We start from the raw sequence: 16,788 nt of genomic DNA, 5'->3' as shown, positions 1-16,788 counted from the left end.
TAATCTTGGTCTACACTTGAGTTGTTGGTGTAACAACGACTTACCTAGAAAAAATATTGACTTGTATTTTATTTTATACTCTATGGATACGAAATACGCGTTCTATATTTCTACTACTTTATCTTATTTTATTCAATTGAAATCCCCCCTTTTTGCTTGTTCCTTGGACCCTCTTTGATCAGATGCTGCATTTCTCAACTGCAACTTGAATCGATTCCATATTCTTTTCTTTAGGTCCACAACAAGAAAAGTGAGCTGTTAATAATTGAATAAAATTTGAATATTAAAAATTTCTAGTGCCAAGTGAATAGCTGGAAGACATTCTGAACCACCATGATCATGGTCGACAAGTTTGCTAAATAATCAAATAACATGTTCATGCACATCACGCATATGTGTGTATATATAGGTATGTATTCATACATGCTGGCAACACCAACCACTAAACACACAAACAAGGCCTTGGTGCATCAGCCTATGTATCCTATACTTTGACCAGAAGCCTAAATAAACATACAGTCCAAAAGAAAAGTGTACATACACAGTGTCTACGTCGGTATGTGATGGGTATTCAATAATCTAGTTACATTATCTCCTTCTAGAAAAACTACAATCATTCAATACAGGTTTGATTAGAGCAGGTACTTGAGTGAGGAGCACATCTCAATCACATAGCGCTTATGAAAATTTCAAAACCATTTAGAACAACAAAGCATCAAGAAATGCAAAAATGACCGTGGATTGCAAAAACTATATTCCTTGCTATCCATACATCGTGCTTCAATCTATCAAAAAGAGTCTAATGTATAAAAACTATAAAAATACTTATGTACAAGCATATAAATAGAAGGAATGAAAGCTGCCGCAGCTAAAAATACAGGAGGATACGATAACTAGTAGTACTTTTGCAAGCATATTATAATGACCAGCATCTTCTGTGAGATAAGTAATAATGACTTGCCTGGAAACCTGAAATGCCTTATAATGAGTCAATTATATGGTTTATCAAGACCTTTGCTTTATGAACTGTATTCTGCTCTGCTGTCAACAAAAGCATGAATAGATGGCTCTCTTCCAAGAAAATCCGACAGAGCTTCAACGGGATCCTTTGATCCTCCCGGGACCAAAACCTGCCAAAGAAAAAATGAACTAAGTTCAGCAATTAAAAATATACCAGAAATAGATTTCTAAGATAATGATATGCATTCAGCTCTTTTATGAAGCAAACAAGGACTGTAAGGCTCACTTCATGGTCATATGACTTGCATTTCAATGATTTGGTCAAGTAAAAGCCAAAACGCTGAGACCTTTGGGATCATTGAAACGACTAGTTAAATTAATGAACTACCCACCGACGACTTTGTACCATAATGGTATCTCCTCTCCCAAAAGGATGAGTTGGAGCACAAGGTCACAGCTCCAACCTCACTAGAACATGAATCAAAACTTTTGAACTCACTTATTACCTTATTTCGGAATTGCATGCCAACATGCTGGTTCAAAAGATCACCTTGAAACTTTGAGGAAAATATATCCGCAGCAAAAACCTGTAAATCACATTTAAAGACTCAGCTGAGCATTGTAGCAAGCAATGAAAACGCCAAAATAGATGCTTACAATTACAGAGCAGTAATTTTAACAATCAGAAACACTAGTTTTTCTTTAAGGTCGTTTCATTCACAAGGCTTCCATGGCAAAGGTGGGTTCTCGGGAGAGGGCAAGATGTATGCAGCCTCAGGGGATTGCAGACAAGCAGTTTCCAAGGTTTAAACTTGTGACTCCTAAGTTGCGATGGAGAAACTTTACCACTAGATAGCCGAAAAAGTATAATAATAGCAGCTGAGCACATGATACCGTAAGAACTTTGGAGAATTGACTTGTACCTCACTCCAAATACGACTGTAACAAGCAGCTTCATAACCAATAGCACTGCGCGGGAAACATGATGCAGGATTTGTTCCTTCTAGTATTGGCAAACCCAACATGATCTGGAGGAAAAAGTTGCACATGACCATGATGTCCCTGAACAAAACTTCAAAAATTACCACAGAAGAAATTTTTCACCTTAGGATGAAGATGCTTGAATAACTCAACAATGTCAACATTCTCAGCAGAATGTATTATTTGATCAAAAAGACCTGAAATCAAAAGAACAGCATAGTTATACGAAAAAATGGGAAGAATGCTCAGGCACTTACAACAGATGTATGTCAAATTCCTTTAATTTACAATATGAAGTAGCATTTCCAAATTGATTGGGAATGCTTGCTCAGTCATTTGCATCTCCACAGAATTCCTAAAAGACCAAGTACGACATGGTTGCTGTAACATCATCGCCATTAGCATGGCAATGCAAGTAAATATCACTGTCGATGGAAAATTGAAAAACTCATCAAACAAACTTTTTCTAGCTCAAGGCTATCCTTGATAATTTTTCGTCAAATGGCTAAGCATCTATTGGCTTTTCAAACAGTCACCTGAGACTGCCATTACATTTTTAGAATGGTATCGAGAAATCTATCAAAGTTCAAAACACTCAAGTCTCACCCCAGCTCCTGTTCTTAAATATTCTTGAATTTCTTTCTGCAACTACGTACAAGCTAGATGATTCAGAACCACAAGATAGGAAAAAATTGACATGATTTGACAAAATAACATTTTATTCTGCAAATATGTACAAGCTAGATGATTCTGAACCACAGATAGATAGGAAATGACAAAATTGACAAAATAGCATTAGTAAAGCAATGACATCTCCAATAATTTAATGAATTCTCAGTCTCAGTTCTGATGGCAATATATAGTAGGAGAACTTACAACAAAGAATCTCTTGCTTCAGTTTCAGAGCAGAAAAGGAAGACCTCCGTCGCTTTAGTGCTTTACATATGTCATCCTTGATGGGCTTCGTGATATCCTAGTTATCATTAATTTCGTAAGTGTCATCTACACATTTAACATAGAAGGACCAACTGACAGAAAACTAGATGGAATTTCCAGAAAGACAACAATGACTTTACAAACCATTGCATAACTTGGAGGATTAATAATTTCACAAGTGTCATCTACACATTTAACATATTAAGGACCAACTGACAGAAAACTCAATGTAACTTCCAGAAAGATAACAAAATGACTTAACAAACCATTGCAAGACTTCTGAAAAATAGAAACATGAACAAGTGAAACATGCCCATGCACACAACGATAGATAGATGTCAACCTGATGTGTGTGTGTGAGTGAGAGAGAGAGAGAGACCATGTTATAAGCATAAGGAACCACTGAATGAGGAATAAAAGGACATCCAAAATGCATTACCTGATGGAAGCCAGATATCAATTTCAAAGAGAAGTTCTCAAAGCACCTACATATCACAAGGTGAGTTAATGCCTAGTCAAGTGTGATCAGTAACAAGAAAATATGATCCAGTAGTTACCAGTTCTCTAGCAACAGAGCAGGAATCTCCACAAAATCAGCATCCGCACGCAATCCAGAGAATCTTGAAAAGGATGGACGACTGCATATATGTTGGACCTAGAATACCAATCATGTGAATGCCGTGTTATTTATCTTCACTGTCAAATCATAGCAGATGCCACTATACAACAGCTACAGTAATCGATCATAACGGAAAAATTGTAAATAAAAATACGTTAGTAATAGGGACATACCACATGGCCAAATTCATGGAAAAAGTTAACCACTTCTGAGAATCTTAATAATCCAGGATGACCACCCTTGTCCTTTTGAAGTTGTGATATAAGTAATGCAACTGGTATCTAGTTCCATAAAACCAAGGATCAATCAGTTTAAGCATTGTTTCTGAAGATGACCATGTGTGTACAGTGCTTCTTAAGCATAATATGAGCAAATATGCAAGAACATTCAAGCACGTTCGCACTCCTTACACACACAAAACAAAGCAGGGGATGCACAATCAGAAACCCAAGTGAAAAGTTAAAAAAGATAGGATTTATCAGTTGGATATTTACCCCCAGGAAAGAGTGAGTGAAAGAAGATGATTATTTTATTCCTTTTGCTACTGTGGTCCGCAGTTGATCAAATATTTAAACAGGAATTTGGGTACATGCATCCCCCTCCCAGTGGCAGCACCAGTAGCTGCCTGGTTCTGCTTCTAGTAATCATTTGGTAAGAAATATAATCAAACTGAGGCAGTTCTAATGTGAAATGGGCTAAAAACACAATGTATTTCATTCTGCCAAAAATATGAGAATTATTGCATCAAGGCTTCTCTGCTGCCAGACCAGTGGTCATCAGAAGTCAATTCTCTTCAGTCTCCAGAGGCAAATACTAGATTAATTTGCTATGGTTAATCATTAGATTTTATCTTTGGGAACAAAAAGAAAAATATTCTAAATAATCCTTGAAAGGATATTAGAGTCCTATGTAAAACTAAAACAAAACATAGTGTTCATGAATTTTGCTATCTATATTTTCACAAAAAATTAGCAGTATTAGTCTACCTGCCGTCTACCATTGAATGCCAATGCACTGTTCTGGAGAGCCACAACGCAGGTGTGCCCATATTTTCCTTCCCTGTGACAAACCAAACAAATTAGTTTTCAAAAGCAAATAAACATGAGTGAAGAGTTAAATCTTAACAAATGAAGTAAAAAAAAATGAACCTTGTGTATAAATCAAGGTACAAATAACCCATGAGTTCACCAGAATTTAAATCAAAAACTGAAAAAAGACGAATGTCGCAATGCCAAATCTCAGCATCTGCAATTTCTTCAAATCGTAAACCTGTTTGAAGATAGGTGATAATTAACCATAACGATGTTAAGTACTCCTCAACTATACCTCACTAATCACCCAAACATATACACACCACACAGAGATTGAGAGAGAGAGAGAATATCAAGAACATCTAAAATATACCAAACAGGTCTTGGATTATCTTGAAGATCCCAGATACAACCAACTCAACTGGAAAATACTGCTTAACAACTCCAAAATCTATGTCAAACTGCTGCTCTTCAACCCTCTTTGAGTAGAATAAAATATCTTCAATTCCAAATGGAAGTTCTCCTTCCACTTTCCTCTGAAACCAGGTAACACTTAAAACTAACAAGGCACGAAAGAAACCATAATATAGAGAAGACATTCACCAAGAGCATACTGACCTTTAAGTCCTTCAACATGATAAGTTCCCGACTGGCTGCATCAGTTAAACTGGCCGAGATATCCTCCAAAAACTCAAATACCTAAACACAATAAGAACATCACATAAGCAAATAACATTTTCAGACAAATAATATTGAGAAATAGAAGCAGTGAACCATCCAGATCTCAAGATTCGGAAAAAGGTCTGAACTCACTAATACAGATTCCTAAAGTGTAATGTGACACAACTGGGTGCTTAGATAGGTAAAGTCCACGGTAAGGTATCCATTTTCTGCTATGCTAACAGAGAGAGAGGGAGAGACAGACAGAGACAGGCAACTCAAATATAACCAACTTGACATAGCCACATGCACGATCCCCATTCTCAACCCAAATCTGATTGTGTCCAAAAAAAAATTACGACCTATTCACTTGTCCAAAACAGGAAACATTCATGTGCTCAAAATGGAAAATACCCATCACTCACATATAAGATTGTCTCAACATTAAACTGTTCATCATACAATAATTAGAGTCATGAATACCACAAAAGTAGAAACTTACTCAGCAACATCCTATAGTTTATGTCATAATGAAAAAGCTAAACTATCAAGTATCAACTGATGTAAATAATGACCAAGTTTTAACAGGCAAATAATATAATATATTGAACTGAAAGCTGGGATTTTTTTTGGTATGATCAATCTGACTAGAAGGCCGTCATGCACAGAAACATCACCTTTTTCAGTCAACACATAACACATTAAGAAATGAAGCAATGAATATAATAAACATTTAATTTGGTGAATTGTTAAATCCTCACAAAAATCAAACTAGCATAGATAATGTTTAAAACTTAAACAAGATCAAAAATACTATTGCTTAATTATTTTATGTTCCCACCTTGAATGCCTACTGTAAGCTTGTTTCACGGCATTGATGGCAATAACAAACAATAGTACAAACCTTCAATAAAATTTCTTAGATGCCCTTATATAAAACTCCTTCTGCATTTGAAAAAAAAAAAAAAAAAAGACAATGGTACAAACCTTTGTGGATGTCCTAGCCATTCTAAGGCCAACAGCATAATCAGCATAATTTGAATAGCCAAGTAAGCGAGCATATTTATGACGCAACTGAACCTATATCATCAATAAACAATGAACAAATATCTCAACAAAAAGGTTACTGCAAGTTGCAAAGTAAAATATAATTACATCCAGTTGAATCAGGAGATAATTATGCAACTAATGGCAGTAAGCCAGAATATTCAAGGCTTAAGTTAAAATCAATGATATTATTGGATCATATATCAGGCAAAAGTGTCGATAAAAAGAGCTTCCCTAGGGTGAAGCAGTCAACAAATTGACAAGGGGGAGTGCATGGCATGTAATCATATACCATAACTCCAAGAGATTGATACGCATCGTAAATTAGCTTTCATCTATCAATAACAAATGTGATTCCCAATTTCCCTACTTCAAGATTTTAACCAAGATGTAAGAAAAGAATTTATGCATTGAACGAACACCGGGGAACTTAAAAACAAACAATTCATTGAGTGGAGTAGAGTTTTCGCTTAACCTAGCAATTAGCAAGAATCATGACAGAAAAATGACAACACGTTAGTTTCCCAGGAAGCCAAAGTTAGATTCTTATCATTTCAACTAAAAATAATACCACCATATTCCCATAGGATCTTTAGCCATATTCTGTAGCCAAAAAAAAAATCACAGTATCATAAATCATAATAACCCAGATTGATGATGGAAATTTCACAACATTATAAACTTTTGGGATAAAGGCTTTGATGATGATAAACTTATAACCAATACTTTTGTCTAGTGATTATATATAATCTATGTTTTCTATGTGTAGAGAGAGTTGCAATATTTACCAAATCCTCTAAGATAGAAAGATTGACTTCTCCACACCTCTTTCCATATGCCATTGCTACTGCCCTTCTCGTCTTTCCGACCTTTACAAATTCAACACAAATAATATAATCCAAGTGAATTCTTGTCATCACACACTTATGTAGGAATTACATGAGATCAGAATAAGTAAAAAATAGAAAACATTCAGGCTGGACTAGTGACAATATGCAACCGTGCAATCGACGTCATGACTCATGAATTTGACATATCTATAACTGACAAGGAGAATATGTGCAGTTCAGTTCATAACTCCTGCAGATTAAAATGCATACTAACCATCGTATCGATTCGAGCAACAAAAAACAGTGCTAGCCTAATCATTTGGTCATACGAGGCATCTTGTTCCATTCACCTAAGTTAGATTTTTTTATTTCCCTATAATCATAGTGCCATAATTACAAATGAGTTAAGCTAGCAGAGATTTCTGTGCATTTTCATTAGCAATTTCTCTGAGCTAGTTGTTGGAATCATAATAAATGGATTTTTCTATTTTAATGTAGAGCCAAGAAAGAAGCATTCTCTTTTCTTCTTCTTTTTCCCTGTAGCTACAATGCTTATGCTTCAAAAGGCAACGCTGCCAACCCAAACATCCATAACTCCTCACCTCACATCCTGGATAACCTTCATGCAACACAAGTTATATATCCCACAGTTCCATCTCATCTTGCAGCAGCATAGAATAAGGGTAACAAAGTTCCACAACTTTGCCGAACTTCAGATCAATGGACTAAAATTAATTACTAAATGTCCCAATCTGGTGATGAAGACTTGCTTTGCCAAGGCCACTGGATCTGTAGAGATTTAGAGTGCTAATTTTATGAATCTCTTTATTTATAAGTTAATGAGCTAGTTTATTCCAATTATTTTGTTATTATTATCTATCATTGGTAAGGTTGAGTCTTTATGGTGATATATCAAGTCATTATTAACAAGATATAAAAGTTCAATGTAATCTTTAATTATTATTGAAGAAATAACAGAATTGAAAATTATTTCTTGCAAACAAGAGTTTAGGAATTAGGATAGAAACTCAATCATTTGGATCTTGGCTTCCATCATCTGGTCATAACTTTATGGGAATGAAGCACAAAACTTTAACAAAGTCAAAGGACACATGATTCTCTTATACAGATGTGCAAACATCACATGCACCATAAGACGTCAACAAAATAACCTATCTATCATGAAATCAAGAACACACCCTAAGATGGTTCAATTGTCTGACTGGGATACTATTCTGAAAAAGCAGAAATTCTCAAAATTTTGATGCACATCTAATATGCTTGTCTACTACCAGCAAATGTTCATATTCTCTGAGTTTCAGTCTACAGAATGAAAAGCAGCACATTCAAAATCAGTTATTAGAAGAGGCAACGAGGGCATAAGAAGATATTTCAATTGCATTACCTATGTGGTTGAAAGAAATATACACATTCTTCAGTATGGGCCAACTTATGTTTTTTGCATTATTTCATCACTCTTCAAGTTCCCATCAACCCAATTGAAAATATCAATTAAAAATACTACAGTTACACACTTACACTACAACAGCCCTTGCAACAAATTATCAACAAGATAACCGGGCATGTGAGGTTTGATGATACTGGATGCCAAAAAACATACCGAGCAGAGCTCCAACACTGCTGCAACATGAGGGCTTTTCAGTGTGACCTTGAACTTACCATCTTCAGCTTTGCCCAACTTCTGCACCAGAGAAAATTCAGTCCAGCAAACAAAAAAGTAAACTATTGATGAAAAATCTTTTTTTTTTTTACTTTTTCTTTTTCTTCTTAGGAAATTTGGGGGAAGGGATCATGGGTTTTGAACCAAAGGGTGCTCCCAAATTAGCGAAATTCTTGCATTAACATCTCTTTGCCCTTTTTTATTACAGTAAAAGTTGTTCCTGTTAAGATAAGATGCAATAATAAATTCTAGGCCTGTTCAAAAATTGGAAAATACTCTGCCCTCTGAAAATTGGTGAAAGCATTGACCACTCCATGATCTTTGAATTTGACATGCTTACTTGAACCATGGATTTCCTTCTATATAGTCTTATCGTTACTGTTCCAGAGTAATATTTGTTTGAAGGAACTGAAAAAGTAATTAAAATAAAAGGCAACCCAATTATCCTAGAGACTTGTAAAGCGTAGTGGACACGATCAGAGAAAAGTAGGATGTACGCAGACTTTACCCCCACATAATATGTGGAGTGGTTGTTTCCAGGAATTGAACATGTGACATGTAGGTTGCATCCCCATAACTTTAGTCTTTTTTGTTCTCCCTAAGCCAAGAGGCTTATATTATGAAAGATAGATAGTCAATCAACTGTTGAGATGTAAAACGGGGAGAACAAAAAGACTAAAGTTTCACTAAGCAAACTTGTTTAGTTGACCAGGTCAGGTGCTTCATAAAATAATGAATAACTTATACAGTGCCCCTAGGGCAATGGATAATGCACCAAATTTGGCTCGTAAGATTGTTGAAACTTGTCTTTTACTCTAAATTTTGAAATTTGAAAAGATCAGATTGTGTTTGTACACTTCTCAAAAGCTTGTGATCCCTTGCATGGTTGCACCTGTCAATGGGACTGATAAAATGAAACAGTAACTACTCTTGAAAGAACGAAGAAAACGCAAACGAACCCAGACCTCAAGAAATTCAGGTGGTAATCCAACTAGCTCAGCTTCACTTAAAAGGAGAAAAGTATCATCATTGCTCAAATTTTGGACGTATTTTAAGCTTCTTTCATCAATTCGAGCTCTCAAGCGTTGCACTTCCTCTCTCTTGGTAACAGCAAGATTCAACCCATTGCGTTCAAAGTCTCTCACCTGTCACTGATCAGCAAAGAATCAACACTTGAATTGAACAATTTATGCAGATTAACATTTTCTTTCCCATTGTTTATTGGCTATGCTAGGTAGCTGATAGACACATTCTTATCAGTAGCCGTGGGCTAATTGTTCTGCTAAAGAATTGAAATTGCAAGGCTTTAGCAGGCAAGTAATTATAGTTGGCCATCTCAAATCTTGCAATCGTGAGCACATGACAGTAAAGATAAATTTTTCTCACCAGGCACTGAATATAGAGCTTAGCCTCAGGATTCTTCCATTCACTTCGCGCGGCAAAAGCTTTGACGACACGGTATACATCTTCACGTTTACTGATCCACTTGCATGGAATTGCACAACATTTATTTTCGTATATGGTAAAGGGATTTAAAACTTCAAACGAAGTAAAGGACTAGCTAGTTTGATTGTGACACAAACTATGCTATTGTCAGTATTTGTGACTTGTGTCATAACGCTTAGAGTGTATTGAGAGCTGAAAGTTTTTCTATCAACACAACCAAATGATTCAGTTCACTACAGTAAAGTTGACATCTAAAGCTTTCTGGTAAGCTAACTAAATGAAAGGAAAAAAAAAAACCATCTGGCTTCTGCCTCAATCATGCTTTTGGTTTACAAAAATGCCCTCCCACTTAACCAGTTACAAGAACTTTTGTTTCTTTTGAACAATACCCAGTAACCAAAACTCACATCCTCACTGCATACAGATACAGCGGAGGTATCAAAGTAAAGTTGCTTATAGACAGGCCACCCGACCCTGCGCATGAAATAGGAGAACTAGGACAATGGTGTTAGCCCGTTAGGCTTACAACCCAGACAATGGCAAGGAGACCCTGGACTGATATGTATTGTATATTTTACATTTGAAGTAAACATTTCTAATGTGTGTGTGTGTGTGTGTATGTGTGCATGTGTTTTACACATTTATGAGAGAATTCAAATTATAAAAATAGAAAATGAGGGTCCTTGTCTGGGTCTTTTTCTAGGGCCAGACTTTGGGCCTTTGCCCTTGCTCAAGTGGGGTCTAATCAAAGCCAACATCAATAAGTGCCCAAGTGAATAGGCTTGCTTTTCTGCCAGGGACTTAATCAAAAGATCTATCTCATTTGTCGTAACATATTAACTTAAAACCCTTATTCCAGTTATAATTTCCAACCATTCATGCACACTTAAAAGCTTATGCTCAAACAAATATATACATATTATTAACAATAGCCACAGGCACCATCACCACTCAAGTAGATGGTTTTACATGCTAAGTAAACTAATGACCCAAACAAAATGTCTAACCATGACATGCCTCTTGTAAATCATTGGGCCATCAAATAAAAAAAAAGAAAAAAAAAACTTTCTGGCAGATATGCAGTTGAGTTTCAATCAGGCAACAAAATTAAACTATCATGAATGATAAGTGCAAGCCAGAATGCAAATGAGACACCAAAACTCAAAATTAAAATCTAAATACAAAACTGTAGAAACCAATTTTACATGATATGTACTTTGATCATACTTGTGAACTGATTGATCATTCAGTGATATACCCTGAAACTTTACATTCTTATGAAACCGCCATCAACTAGAGACATGGCATCATTAATTAGCAATATTTAATTATAAAGTCCACCAACAAAAACTGGATGATGATAAAAACTTAGCTATGTGATGCCCAACCATTGAAAGAAAATATAAGAAGTAGCATATAAGGAATATAGCATAAGTAAACGAATGAAAGAAACCTGCACTTCAAGACATGTGCATCAATTCTTCGCTCTGCTTCAGCACTTGCTTTCCGGACCACCTCGGAAGTGGACACCAACTTGGGGAATGCACAAGATTGTATCAGTGAAAATTGCCGCACCTCCAGCTCAGCTAGGGGTGCAATCACATTCATATAATTAACCTGCATATTTGATATAGCAAACAAGAAAAGCATATGAAGTAACAAATCATGCACACAAGAAGTGATCAATTTTTTTTATCAAAATGTAGAAAGACTCTAGGTAATACGAGAACTTGACATTCTTAGCAAATCGTTATAGTCACCCAAAACCCTATTTTCCACACCAATTGTATAACATAATATATGCGTGCCCATATATGTATAATCAGGAGGCGACCAAGACTAAGAACTTGTATATAAACCAAATAATAATTAAAGAAAACAGAGGGCGTTAACTGATTTCACAAGTTGCTACTGGAAAATACCATCTCGAGAGGAATAGAAGCAATAGCATCGTGAACCTTCTTTGACTCGGCAATTATGTGGTCAGCTAGTTTGAGAATCTCAGTCGCAGATAGATTAACACGAATGTCAGAGCCCAGTAGATCTAAAAATTAACAAAACAAAAGGAAACAATAAGCCCGAAGAATCAATGTAAATCGCTCAAACCCAATAACAAACAAATGACCGTTGCGGTCCTATGGAAGACCAAATACCACGTGCAAAAACTTATCGAAGCATAACAATGAATTCACAACAACAATAATAAATGAATAAGTGTAGGACTGTTTGGCTTCCTGGAAAAATTACAAATCGAGAAAATAAAATTGAAAAAAAGAAAGAAAAACAGATACACAGATAGATAACCTTTCTTCTTGGCTCTTTGCCTGTGGGAGTTGAAGGCGGAGATTGCGATGTTAACGGCGACGGCTAACAACGCAGCACCACCAGTGAGAACAAGAACGTTCTGGTTACGCTTCTGCTTCGTCATTTTCTCGCTCTCTTCTTGTCCCTCTGTCATTTTCTTCGAAGCTTTTCTTTTGGATTTTCTCGCTGACTAAACGCCAATTGGGAGGGAAATTTTGCGCTACTCGCGCGAGGCGGAAATTTGGGATATTAAAGAGCCATTGCAATAAAGTGTTTTGGTACCACACGTGGCATCATTTGCTTGGTTGTATTTTCCTATGGTTTGGTTGTCTTAATGAGGTAAATCTGAGGACTGAGGCCCACGGACTTGAGCCAATCGGCCCATTTCTGGCCCATGGGCTTGGACAGAAGAGCAGGAGAGCCCAAACCCCCCAGTACTCCCCTTTTGTCCCTCTTTGTTCAGACTTCAGACCGCCCTCCCAATTTCTCTCATCTGTTTGGCATCCGAAAAATTTTGTGAGAAAATCCAATGGCTCCCAAGTCCAAAGAGAAACCGAGACCTTCTCCGTCGTCGGCGCAACCGCCTCCTCCCATAGAAGACCTCTTCACTTCCATTAACAAACACATACAGCGATCTGAATTTGAGCAAGCTGCTAAGGTTGCAGATCAAGGTTCGAATTCTCAATCTCACGAGTCCTCTATAATACTACGTGTGATGAACTAGTATTATGATAGAATTTTATGCTATTTTGTTGACCTGTGACTTGCATTGCAGTTCTCTCTATAGTGCCCGGCGACGAGGACGCGCTGATGTGCAAAGTTGTAGCTTTGATCAAAGCAGATAACATTGACGATGCTCTTTCGACGATTCAGTCTTCTCAGAGGATTGCCGTCGATTTTGGTTATTTTAAGGTTGGTTGATTGTAGCTTTTACTATTTAATCTTCTCTTCTTCTTTTTTCAATTTATTTGTAAACTTGGGTGGTTTGGGTAATGCTAACTGATTTTGTCACTTAACTGCACTTTGCCGGCCATGATACTCGTCAGCCTTTCAATGTCTGCTTAATTTGATTTTTCCTTTTAAAACAATGTTCCATCATGGAGTATTGCTTATTGTGTGACTACCAGGGAACTCAATGCTTTTCTTAAGCGTGCTATAAGCCTATAACCAGTTGAATGACCTAGTTTAAGACGTAAGAAAGAAGGATGTGAGTAGTGTCTATTTGAAGCTGCTAGTAGGATTCTTGCCCTTCCAATTATGAGACTGTCAAATACGCCAGTATTTTCATGATTTTCATCAGGTTCTTTTTACTGCTATTTGGGCACATTAATTACCAGGAACCCTCTAGTTAAATTGGCTGTGGTGATTTTGAAATACTGTTATGGAACATTTGTTACAAGCCAACATGTGGCCCAGTGGGAGAGTTATAAGTGTGCAACATAGAGGTCACAGGTTCAATTCCTTAAAATAGCTTCTCCACCTATTATGTGGGAGTAAAATCTGCATACATGCTATATGTCCCAACCCCGCCCACTGCGGCAGTCTTGTGTAGTGGAGTTATTTACTTTTTTAAACGTTATGGAACATTTGTTTTTTCTTCACTACTCTATGTTTCCTTAAATTATGATTGGAAATTCAACTACTCATTTGCTGGAGATTTTTTTTTGGGTATTTGGTTTGTGGTGAGTGGTGACTTTGCAATACTGTTACGAAAGATTCAGTTCGCTTTTCTTTGCATCTCATTTCCTTAAATTAATATGATTGGAATTCAATTTCCCAATTTCTCTAGAATATACATTCGGTGTTATGAAAAATCAGTGTGTTTTTCTGAATGGATTCCTTGATTTCTATTTATGTGCTAAGCCGCTAATGATAATACACTACAAACCCATACATATATCTCTTTCATTGATGATACCTCCTTTTCCGTTTGTTAATTTCAAATAGGCATACTGCTTATACAGACAAAACAAGCTAGACAAAGCTTTGGACTCCCTCAGAAGTCAGGAGAAAAATTCTACAACCATGCTGTTAGAATCTCAAATTTTATATCGTTCAGGGAAGATGGATGCCTGTGTGGATGTCTATCAGAAGCTTCAAAAATCTAAGATTGATTCTTTAGAAATAAATCTTGTTGCTAGTTTGATTTTGGCGGGGAGGGCTTCTGAAGTGCAAGGAACAATGGATGCTCTTCGAATTAAACCATCCAGCAGTTTTGAGATGGCGTACAACGCTGCGTGTTCTTTGATTGAAAGGAATAAGTATACAGATGCGGAAGAACTCTTGCTGGCAGCTCGAAGGTGATAAAACTAATTTGCCTTAGTAAATTGAGACTTAAATGCTCTGGTGCCTTTAGCCATGAGAATCTTTTCAGAATAGCAGGGACCATGAACTCATTTTAAAATGCTCGCCTACTACCCCTTATTTCCATTTTTCTCTGTCAGAATTGGTCAAGAAACACTGATGGAGGACAACTTTGCTGAGGACGATATAGAGATTGAGTTAGCTCCTATAGCTGTCCAGTTGGCCTATGTTCGGCAAGTATGACAGAAACTTTAAAATTGTTTTCCCACATTTTTCTTTAATGGGAGATTGATGAGTAGCCAGTAATACAATTCTTTTGTTATCAGCTCCTTGGGCACTCACAAGATGCCCTAGAAGCTTACACAGATGTTATTAATCGAAATCTGGCAGATGAGTCATCACTTGCTGTAGCAGTGAATAATCTTGTCGCTTTGAAGGGCTCAAAAGATGTCTCTGATAGCTTAAGGAAGCTTGATCGGCTAAAAGAGAAGGATGCACAGTGTTTTCAGCTTTCTCACGGTCTTGAGAAGCTCTCTTCGAGCCAAAGGTTGACAATATATGCAAATCGGGTGCTTCTCCTTCTCCATGCAAATAGGATGGATCAGGTCATTCACTTATTTTGGTTTATCTTGTAATCTGCAGCGTATTTTGTGAATTTGACGATTGATCTGCAGGGGGTCTGAATTTTGTGCTTCTCCATCATTTAATGGCCTTTACATGCTGCTTAAATCTTTTGCAGGCTAGAGAACTTGTTGCTGCACTACCAGATATGTTTACTGACAGTGTGGTTCCTGTACTTCTTCAAGCTGCAGTTTTTGTCAGAGAGAACAAGACTGGGAAAGCTGAAGAGTTACTGGGACAGTTTGCTGAAAAATTCCCAGAAAAGTCTAGGGCTGTCCTCCTTGCTAGAGCTCAGGGTGCTGCTGCTGCTGGGCACCCTCAAATTGCGGCCGAATCTCTGTCTAAGATTCCTGATATCCAGCATATGCCTGCCACAATTGCCACCCTTGTATCTCTTAAGGAGCGCGCTGGAGATATTGATGGTGCAGCTGCAGTACTGGACTCCGCAGTCAAATGGTGGTCAAATGCTATGACTGAGAACAACAAGCTTGATATCATAATGCAAGAAGCTGCTGCTTTCAAGCTCAGGCATGGTCGTGAGGAGGATGCTGCCCACCTATACGAGGAGCTTGTGAAAAGGAATGGAAGCATGGAAGCATTGGTTGGTCTGGTGAGTACAGTTGCTCGTGTAGATGTTGCAAAGGCAGAAGCTTATGAGAAGCAGCTAAAACCATTACCAGGACTGAAGGGAATAAAAGTGGATAACTTGGAGAAGACTTCTGGAGCGAAACATGTTGAGGGTACTCATGTTGGGCTTACTGAAATGCAAGAGGAGGTCAAAACTAAAGAGAAACCAAAGAGAAAGAGAAAGAGAAAACCAAGATACCCTAAAGGTTTTGACCCTGCTAACCCAGGTCCTCCTCCTGATCCCGAAAGGTGGCTCCCGAGGAGAGAGAGGTCGAGTTACAGGCCTAAAAGAAAGGACAAGAGAGCAGCTCAGGTGAGAGGCTCTCAAGGTGCTGTAGTTAGAGAAAAGAGTGAAACTGCTTCTGGTACCAATTCCAACACATCAAATTCCAAATCAAGCCAAGCTACCAGTTCAAAAGGAGCCACACAGAATGCACCTGCAGACCAATCGAAGCCTTCATCCAAATCATCAAGAAAGAAGTCGAGGAATTGAATCATATATCTTGTTGAAAGGTTTTCGAATTCGTTTCTCACTGTTCTTTTTGTTTTGCTTTTGGTTTGCCAACCTGAATTTTGATAGTTTATTTTTGATGGCGTCGTCTTATTAGCTTGAACTTAGAATAAGTAACAACACTGAGGATTCAGGGTAAACGCTGTCCTGAGTGTCTATAATCCAACTTTTTTTCTTCTTGTTTGTGGTGATAACTCTGTTTGTGAGAATCCAAACTTCCCGTCTACGCA

General features: G+C 37.3%; 2 protein-coding genes across 3 annotated transcripts; one reads left to right on the top strand and one right to left on the bottom strand.

The window, feature by feature from the left end:
• Positions 1–723: 723 nt before the first annotated feature.
• Positions 724–12,723, bottom strand: LOC119992207 (probable thimet oligopeptidase). Of its 2 annotated transcripts, XM_038838876.1 has the most exons (21): positions 12,496–12,723; positions 12,114–12,235; positions 11,645–11,808; positions 10,132–10,222; positions 9,711–9,890; positions 8,686–8,766; positions 7,023–7,103; positions 6,175–6,267; positions 5,146–5,226; positions 4,901–5,063; positions 4,645–4,765; positions 4,483–4,555; positions 3,670–3,777; positions 3,435–3,532; positions 3,317–3,362; positions 2,818–2,914; positions 2,065–2,138; positions 1,884–1,988; positions 1,467–1,547; positions 1,013–1,130; positions 724–969 (listed from the first exon to the last, which is right to left on the bottom strand). In XM_038838876.1, the coding sequence occupies exons 1-20, from the start codon at positions 12,647–12,649 to the stop codon at positions 1,020–1,022; spliced, it is 2,124 nt and encodes a 707-aa protein (XP_038694804.1). In that variant the 5' UTR covers positions 12,650–12,723; the 3' UTR covers positions 724–969; positions 1,013–1,019. The 2 variants fall into 2 exon arrangements, with proteins under 2 accessions (XP_038694804.1, XP_038694803.1); XM_038838875.1 differs by having other exon boundaries at positions 724–1,130.
• A 301-nt stretch (positions 12,724–13,024) lies between these two features.
• LOC119991961 (signal recognition particle subunit SRP72-like) lies at positions 13,025–16,788 on the top strand. The gene is made up of 6 exons (XM_038838522.1): positions 13,025–13,166; positions 13,271–13,407; positions 14,443–14,795; positions 14,940–15,036; positions 15,126–15,404; positions 15,539–16,788. The coding sequence occupies exons 1-6, from the start codon at positions 13,025–13,027 to the stop codon at positions 16,538–16,540; spliced, it is 2,010 nt and encodes a 669-aa protein (XP_038694450.1). The 3' UTR covers positions 16,541–16,788.

The sequence above is a fragment of the Tripterygium wilfordii genome, chromosome 22, assembly GCF_013401445.1.
Source record: "Tripterygium wilfordii isolate XIE 37 chromosome 22, ASM1340144v1, whole genome shotgun sequence".
In the NCBI taxonomy this organism is placed as follows: domain Eukaryota; kingdom Viridiplantae; phylum Streptophyta; class Magnoliopsida; order Celastrales; family Celastraceae; genus Tripterygium; species Tripterygium wilfordii.
Note: the sequence above shows the minus strand (reverse complement) of the source record. Positions and strands in the feature narration are given on the sequence as shown.

Coding starts and splice junctions, on each gene's coding strand:
- LOC119992207 (XM_038838875.1), bottom strand. CDS start 12,649: ATGACAGAGGGACAAGAAGAGAGCGAGAAAATGACGAAGCAGAAGCGT. Junction 5,227..6,174: donor TGGCTAGGACATCCACAAAG/GTTTGTACCATT, acceptor TATTGTGTTTAG/GTATTTGAGTTTTTGGAGGA. Junction 1,989..2,064: donor TCAAGCATCTTCATCCTAAG/GTGAAAAATTTC, acceptor TTTTTCCTCCAG/ATCATGTTGGGTTTGCCAAT.
- LOC119991961 (XM_038838522.1), top strand. CDS start 13,025: ATGGCTCCCAAGTCCAAAGAGAAACCGAGACCTTCTCCGTCGTCGGCG. Junction 13,167..13,270: donor TGCTAAGGTTGCAGATCAAG/GTTCGAATTCTC, acceptor CTTGCATTGCAG/TTCTCTCTATAGTGCCCGGC. Junction 15,037..15,125: donor AGTTGGCCTATGTTCGGCAA/GTATGACAGAAA, acceptor TTTTGTTATCAG/CTCCTTGGGCACTCACAAGA.